Source organism: Tupaia chinensis, unplaced genomic scaffold (genome assembly GCF_000334495.1).
Source record: "Tupaia chinensis unplaced genomic scaffold, TupChi_1.0 Scaffold000201_1, whole genome shotgun sequence".
NCBI classification, from domain to species: domain Eukaryota; kingdom Metazoa; phylum Chordata; class Mammalia; order Scandentia; family Tupaiidae; genus Tupaia; species Tupaia belangeri.
Genome location: NW_006159676.1, coordinates 1,418,275 through 1,426,919, shown reverse-complemented (window position 1 = coordinate 1,426,919; position 8,645 = coordinate 1,418,275). Strand labels below are relative to the sequence as shown.

At 55.1% G+C, this 8,645-nt stretch overlaps 1 protein-coding gene across 1 annotated transcript in view; it reads left to right on the top strand.

The window, feature by feature from the left end:
* CRTC1 (CREB regulated transcription coactivator 1) overlaps positions 1-8,645 on the top strand; it is a 52,353-nt gene that overhangs the window by 29,373 nt on the left and 14,335 nt on the right. The window contains exons 8-9 of the mRNA XM_027771274.1: positions 1,982-2,022; positions 3,240-3,460. Of these exons, the coding sequence (XP_027627075.1) occupies positions 1,982-2,022; positions 3,240-3,460 (262 nt within the window). The remainder of the gene's footprint in view (positions 1-1,981; positions 2,023-3,239; positions 3,461-8,645) is intronic.

Here is an 8,645-nt window from a genome sequence, read left to right as displayed (position 1 = left end):
GCTTAAACTCACACTAGGCACATGTGCGTGCATGCCCAAGATCCCGAGAGGAGAATGGAGAAGGGATTACGGCGTGGCCATCCCCCCTGGGGGGTGATTTCTCGCTTTCTGTTTCTTTGTCTTTCTGGTGAGCGTACATTCCCTATAGCAAAAAAACTCTCAGAAAAAAAAAAAATTATATTTAGATGTTAAAAGTTCTTTTCCGCTTTTTTTTTTTTTTTTTCTGAGAGTTTTTTTGCTATAGGGAATGTACGCTCACCAGAAAGACAAAGAAACAGAAAGCGAGAAATCCCCCCCCAGGGGGGATGGCCACGCCGCAATCCTTTCTCCATTCTCCTCTCGGGATCTTGGGCACGCACGCACACGCGCCCGGCGTGAGTTTTAAGCCACCGGTTCCGAGACGTGAACCGCGGTCGACTACGTGGGAGTCCAGCAACAGAGCCATTACGCTAACTGCTGGTCCCGAGATGTTAAAAGTTCTTTTCTAGGGACTAGTTGATGGAGTAATGGTTATGTTGCGGACTCTCCTATGGCCAACCCTGGTTCGAATCCCAGACCCAGCGACTTGAAACCCACGCTGGGCATGTGTGTGTACATGCCCAAAATCCCAAGAGGAGAACGGAGAAGGGATTATAACACGGTCATCCTCCCTGGAAGGTGATTTCTCGTTTTCTGTCTTGCTGGCAAGTGCACGTGCCCTATAGCAAAAATAATCTCTCAAAAAATAATTTTTTTTTAAGTTCTCTTCTGGCTACAGGGCATGTACACTTATTGAAGACAGAGAGGGAGGGAAAGTGAGAAATCACCCTCCAGGAGAATGGCCACCCGCAATCCCTTCTCCTCCATTCTCCTCCTGGCATTTTGGGCATACATGCATGGCCACTGTGTTCTCCAAGCCACCGGGTCCAGGACTCGAACCGACAGTTGACCACATAAGGTCTAGCTGTCTTAACCTCCCCACTACCTGCTACTTGAGGCCCTGCTGTGTTTTTACGGATGATGACGATGCATTTATTTATTTTCAGAGAGATTTTTGCTGTAGGAACGTGCACACACCTGCTGGAGACTCAGAGAGACAGAGTGAGAAATCGGGCCAGCAGGTGGTGTGGTGGTTAAGGCGCTGGACACTCCCACATGGCTGACCACGGTTCGAGTCCCAGACCTGGTGGCTTGCTTTTTACTTTCCTTCTCTCTCTGTGTGTTCCTCCTCCTCTAGTGAAATGAAAATAAATGAATGAATCAATTAAAACAAATAAATAATTCTTTAAAAAAAAAAATGAAGTGAGAAATCCCTCCCCGAGGGATGCCATGTCTCAATTGCTTCTCTTCCATTCTCTCAGAATTTTGGGCACGCACACACGCCCCTGGCGTGTTTTGTTTTGTTTAAGAGCTTTTTTTTTTTTTTTGGAGAGGTGTTTGTTATAGGGCGTGAGCACTCGCCAGAAAGAGAGAGACAGAGAGACAGAAAGTGAGAACTCACCCCCCAGGGGGGATGGCCACGCCGCAATCCCTTCTCCTCCCTTTTCGTCTCAGGATTTGATGTACCCACGCACACGCACCCGGCCTGAGTTTCAAGCCTCTGAGTCCACAGTCGGTCGTGTGAGAGAGTCCAGCATGTTAACCACGGCACCACCTGCTGGCCCCGACCTCCCTGATCGGGCTTGAAAAGGGGACCATGGCCCCTCTGGGCTGTGTCCGCCCTCAATCCCCCGACTGACCAGAGCCAAACCCTGTCCTCACCAAGGGCAGGAGCTGGGGGGCGGGTGCCCACAGAGACTCTCCTTCTACACTCTCCGCTTTGCTCCTGGAAGCTCTGGGCCACACGGTCCTCGCAGGACCCTCGTGCCCGGTACATCCTGTTCTCGCAGAGCATCTGGTGGCCCCGTGGGAAGATCGGCCATGCCAGCAGGAAGCACAGTGCACGTGAGGAGGCCTCCCCAGCCCGGGGCGCCCTCTCAGTCTCTCCTGTTTTCTTTTTCAGGCAGGGTCCAGGCCCAAGTCCTGTGAGGTCCCCGGAATCAAGTAAGTTTCCACAGAGCCCCGCACACCCCCTGCTGCGTGGGCAGCGCGGACCTCCCTAGGGGGCTCCCCGTCTACTCTTGAGGCTGCAAGTCCTGAAAAGAGGGACCCTGTGCTCCCCATAGCCCTGCTAGGGGTGTGCCCCGACCCCTCACTGCCAAAGATGACACAGCCCCTCCATTCCCTCCCCATGAGACAGCTTCCTCCTGGGGTTTCCGTAGCTGTTCCAGACTCCTCCACCCTGCTGTCTACCCAAAGATGGGCTGCTGCTTTTTTTTTTTTTCTGGGGGGGGGAGAGATTTTTGCTATAGTGCTCATGATGCACTCAATGGAGAGACAGAGAGAGGCAGAGACAGAGAGAGAGTAATCACTCCCCGGGGAGATGACCATGCCGCAATCCCTTCCCCTTCATTCTCCTCCTGGGATTTTGGGCATGCATGCGTGAGTTTCAAGCTTCCAGATACGGGACTCAAACCACCATTGGCCATGTGGGAGTTCAGCACCTTAACCACTATGCCACCTTCTGACCACCCCACCCCAGCCCCGCCTTTCTTTTTTTTTTTTGGAGATTTTTTTGTTTTGTTTTGAGAGGTTTTTGCTATAAGGTGCTTGTCCTCGCCAGACAGAGACAGAGAGACAAAAAGCGAGAAATCACCCCCCAAGGGGGATGGCCATGCCGCAATCCCTTCTCCTCCATTCTCCTCTCGGGATCTTGGGCACGCACGCACACGCGCCCGGCGTGAGTTTAAGCCACCGGGTCCGGGACTTGAACTGCGGTCAACTACATGGGAGTCCAGTGACATAGCCATTACGCCAACTGCTGGTCCTTTTTTTTTTTTTTTGGAGATTTTTGCCATAGGTCATGTGCTCACCCGAGAGAGATCACCCCCATGCCAGGGGATGGCCATGCCATTATCCTTCTCCTCTGTCCATCCTTTGGGACTTGGGGCACACAGATACACACACGCACGCCTGGCTGCCAGATCCAGGACTCGAACCATGGTCAGCCATGGGGAATCCTTCACCCCAACCACCATGTCACCTCTCGTCCCAGATGGGCTGGTTCTAAAGTCCTGTTTGAGCTGCACGGCGGCCCCTCCCTGGAGGGGGTGTCATTCTGCACCCACAAATTTTCTCCCATCAGCCCCCTCCGTACCCCACGCTGCATCTGGGGAAGGCCCAGGCGCTCACCTCCTGCCGCCCTCTGGCCTTCTCCCCAGCATCTTCCCATCCGCCGACCAGGAGAACACTACAGCCCTCATCCCCGCCGCCCACAACACGGGGGGCTCGCTGCCCGACCTGACCACCATCCACTTCCCGTCCCCCCTCCCGACCCCCCTGGACCCGGAGGAACCCACCTTCCCCGCGCTCAGCAGCTCCAGCAGCACCGGCAACCTGGCCGCCAACCTGACGCACCTGGGCATCGGCGGCACCGGCCAGGGTAAGACCGGGAGGCGGGCACCTGGCCCCGGGACACTCGGTTCCCTGGCCGAGTCATGTCCCAAACGCCAGCTTCCCGAGGGTGGGGCTCACCCGCTGTGGGGGTCCGTGCGGCCAGGCTGAGCCAACCAGGCAGAAGCGTTTGGGTGGGAAGGGGTTGAATACCTCCAGGGACCAGACAGTGGCTTTGGGAGTGTGGGGTGGCGCTGGGGAAGTCCTGGGAGGATTTTTTTTTATTGATTGATTTTTTTAAAGAATTATTTTATTTTATTTTTTTATTTTAATTTGACCATAGAGGGACAGAGTGAGAGAGAGAGAAAGTGAGAAAGCAAGCTGCCTGGTCCGGGACTCGAACCGTAGTCAGCCATGTGGGAGTCCAGTGCCCTTAATCATCATGCCACCTGCCAGCCCTATTTTTATTAGGGCACCAGAGAGACAGAAAGTGAGAAATCACCCCCCAAAGGGGATGGCCATGCCACAATCCTTTCTCCTGAATTCTCCTCTCAGGATTTTGGGCACGCACGCACATGCACCCAGTGTGAGTTTTAAGCCATCGGTTCTGGGACTCGAACCTCAGTCGACCACGTGGGAGTCCAGTGATTTAACCATTACGCCACCTGCTGGCCCCAAGCCTGGGGGAAATCTTTTACCCAGCCCAAGTTGGCCGAGGTTACCCTGTTCCCGTCACCAGGGGACAGGTCCAAGCCTGACCGTCCCCTCACGGCCCCCTTCAAGGATGTCTGATGGCAGCCAATGGGCTCAGCCTCCCCTACCTGTCCCCTGGCATGGCCCAGGGTCCCTTCACCCATCTCAGTAGCCCCTGGAGCTATTCCCCTGGAGAGGAAGTGCCCCTTATCTCCTCTGTCCTCCCTAATCTGTGAGATCCTGCTCGCCTTACCAGGACCCCACCCGAGCAGCTGTCAGCTAACAGCCGGCCCCACCTGAGACCTCAGAGTCCCCCAGCACCCTGCCTTTTTCTTTTTCTGAAGAGGTTTTTGCTATAGGGCTTGTGTGCTCGCCAGAAAGACAGAGAGAGACAGAGACAGAAAGCGAGAAATCACCCCCCCAGGGGGGATGGCCACGCCGCAATCCCTTCTCCTCTATTCTCCTCTCGGGATCTTGGGCACGCACGCACACGCGCCCGGTGTGAGTTTAAGCCACCGGGTCTGGGACTCGAACTGCGGTCGGCTACATGGGAGTCCAGCGACATAGCCATTATACCAACTGCTAGTCCCCCAGCACCCTGTCTTTGAAAGCCTAACACTACCAGGGCCCAGGGGGTCGACCATGGCTGACCTTCTGCCTTTGGTCTGTTCTCCTGGCCCTGTACACCCACATAGTCAAAGCTTTCTGCCCTCTTTTTTTTGTTTTAGAATTATTTAATTGTATTTGTTTATTCATTTATTTTAATTGGACCAGAGAGAAACGCAGAGAGGAAAATTGAGAAAGCAAGCCACCAGGTCTAGGACTCGAACCATGGTTTGCCACGTGGGAGTCCAACACCTTAACCACCACGCCACCTGCTGTCCTCCAACCACACTTTACCACACACTGCCCCTGGGGTGTGTGGGTTTTTCTCCCCAAAACAGCAGGCTTCTGGCGTCCAGGGAGGAGATGGCCTGCCCTAAGGAGCCCCACTGTTGAGATGAGCACAAGGGACCTTGGGGGATATGTCGGGGGCTGGGAGGGGCAGCCCTCCAGCTCACTGTGTGCAAAACAAGCTAAAGACACTTCCCCATCGGTCAGGCCGTCCCACCCCCAGCTCGGTGGGACACACCATTCGGGCATCTCTATCTATCTATTTATTTATTTATTTATTGATGTTGTAGGGCATATGCACTCACCAGACAGACAGAGACAGAAAGCAGGAAATCACCCCCCCCCCATGGGGGATGGCCACGCCGCAATCCCTTCTCCTCTCGGGATCTTGGGGCATGCATGCACACGCGCCCGGCATGAGTTTTAAGCTGCTGGATCCAGGATTTGAACCACAGTTGACAGTGTGAGAGTCCAGTGACATAGCCATTATGCCATTTGCTGGTCCCAATTTTTTTTTTCCTAGAAAGAGATTTTTGCTATGAGTGCACATGCTCACTGGAGAGAGAGACAGAAAGCGAGAAATCACCCCCTGGGGGGATGGCCACGCCGCAATCCCTTCTCCTCCATTCTCCTCTCGGGATCTTAGGCACGCACACACACGCGCCCGGCGTGAGTTTAAGCCACCGGGTCTGGGACTTGAACCGCGGTCGACTACCTGGGAGTCCAGCAACATAGCCATTATGCCAACCGTTGGCCCCAGCATTTTTCTTTTCTTCCTTTCTTATTTTTTTTAATAAGGTATTTGCAGTAATGTGTGTGCACTTTCCAGAGAGAGACAGAAGGAGACTGAGAAATCACCCTCCGGGCACAGCCACACTGCAGTGTCTTCTCTGTTCTCCTGTCAGGATTTTGGGCACGCACGCACACAGACCCGGCATGGTGTTTCAAGCCGCCAGGTCCAGGACTCGAACCACAGTTGGCCATGTGAGATCTGGCTCCTTTAACCACTGAGCTACAGGGTCAGCCCCTTGCAGGCTTCTGTGTGATTGGATCACATGCTTAAATGCATGCTTGGCAAGGTCCTGCTGGGACTAACCGGTGGAGAAGGGGCTGTCAGCAGGGGTGGTTGCACCTGGGGGTCAGCAAACTCTGACCTGGTGCTTTGCAAACCTGTGGGTAAACGTGGCCAGGTGGGTGCAGACTGAAGGAGAACCCGGGAGCTCACGTTTGCCCCAGCCCTGGGTCAGTAAGCCCAGGAGACTTGCAAGGGGGGCATGGAGGCTGCGTTTTGGCTCAACCGCCAGGCAGAGGGCACCAGGGAAGGCCCAGGAAACAGAATGAACAGATTTCAGGGCAGCCCGAGATTCATAGGTACCTCCCGCCCCCGCAGTGTCCCGCCACCAGCCAGGGCCAGGTCGGGCGCGCCCCTGTGCGTCCTTGCAAAAACCAAGAAACCCAGAGTCGTGTTCTGAGACCGCCGGCGCCCCCTGTCGGTCCCATGCAGACATCGCGGGAGGGCCTCCTTTCCCCCTCCTCGCCTTGGCCTCCAGAACAGCACCCCCTCTGCCGCCCGAGGGTCCCTGGCAGGGCCCCCAGCGCCCGCCCGGGAGCCGCGCGCACCTCCAGCCCGCGCCCAGTCTAAACAAACACAGGAAAACACACAACACATGTGAAAGCCGGAGACAGTGCTGGCTGGCCGGAGTGGGGGGCCCAGACCCCCCAGCACCCCTCGCCTGGCTCGGATCTCCGGCTCCGGGGACGTCTGCCATGGGTTTCGCTTGTCTGTGAACCTGCCGCTCACGCAGCCCGCCTGCGGGCCGCTTCGCTCTCCCGGGCGCCTTTGAAATCCATTCTCAGCCGCCAGGGATTGGGGGGGCCCCAGTGTAGTCACAGAGCTGGCCCCTCCCCCACCTCAGCTCTGCAGCCAGGCGGACCCCAGGACGAGGAGGCGGCTGGGGCACAGCGCCCCCTCCGTGCTGTCCCTGCCTCCATGCGTGCCCACATGGTGCAAATGCAGATGGGAGGGCCCTGGGTCCTCCCTCCTGGCCGGGCTCCGAGGCCGGCAGACGGGCCAGCAGGGCTTGCGTGCAGCCGGGCGGGCCGCTGCCACCTGGCCTGCCCAGCCCTCCCCTGGCCACGCTCCCTGCCCGCCCCAGACTTCCGTTCCAGCTGGCTCTGCTCCTGTGCCCCAAGGTGATCTGGGTTGCCGAGAGGAATTCAAGGAGGCCCCGTGCACCCTCTTGACTCAGCTGACCTCCTGGGAGGTGGCCCAGCACAGAACTGAAACGTCCCTTGTCCTGGGCTCAGGGCAGGCCTTAGAGCCTGGCAGTCCAAGGGTCAAACCCAGCTGGCGTGTGGATTGTGTGTGGCCGGTAACGATGAGTGTGTGGATACTCTGAACCATCGATTTTTAAATTTTATTTTATGTTTACTCTAGGGCGCATGTGCTCACAGGAGAGAGAGACAGATGAGAAAGTGAAACAGAACTGGGACCAGCAGATAACGAAACGGTTACATTGCTGGACTCCCACATAGTCAACCACAGTTCAAGTCCCGGACCCGGTGGCTTAAAACTCACACCGGGCACGTGTGCATGCGTGCTCAAAATCCCAAGAGGAGAATGGAGGAGAAGGGATTGTGGTGTGGCCATCTCTCCAAGGGGATGATTTCTCACTCTCCGTCTCTCTCTTTCTGTATCTCCGGTGAGCGCACATGCCCTAAAAATTGCTCTCAAAAAACAAAACAAAAAAAAAAAAAAAGAAAAACTGAGAATCATCCCAGCAAGGATGACCACACCACGCCACAATCCCCTCCTCCATTCCATTCTCAGGATTTTCAGTACACACGTACATGTACCCAGCATGTTTTTAAAATTCTTTTAGAGAGGTTTTTCCCTTTTCTTTAGAGTTATTTTATTGAACTTTATTTACTTTATTTAATTAATTTTAATTTGACCTGAGAGAGAGAGCGAGAAACACAAAGTGAGAAAGCAAGCCACCAAGTCCGGGACTCAAACCATGGCCATCCATGTGGGAGTGTCCAGCGCCTTAACCACCACGCTACCTGCTGGCCCCGAGAGGCTTTTCCTTTAGGGCACGTGCGGTTACCAGAGAGAGAGAGAGAGAGAGAGAGAGGAAAAGTGAGAAATCAACCCCCTCAAGGGGATGGCCACGCCACCATCCCTTCTCATGAGAAGATCTTGAGCACTCACACACATGCACCCAGCATGAGTTTTAAGCCACTGGGTCCAAGATTCGAACTGTGGTTGGCCCTGTGGGAGTTCAGCAATGTAATCACTGGGTCATCTGCTCCCCATCCCCCTCCCCGCCACACGTTTTATAAGCCACCGAGCCCGGGACTCGAACCACACAGTCGGCTGTGTGGGACCCAGGTGCCTTCACCACCATGCCACCTGGATGACCCAAGAGTGTACACACACAAACACAGATTTCTTTCTTTTTTTTTTTTTTTTTAATAATTGTTTAATTTTGGGAACCAGCAGTTAGTGTAATGGCTATGTCGCTGGACTCCCATATAGTCAACCGCTGTTCGTGTCCTAGACCCTGTGGCTTAAACTCATGCTGGGCACTTGTGCGTGCGTGCCCAAGATCCCGAGAGGAGAATGGAGGAGAAGGGATTGCGGTGTG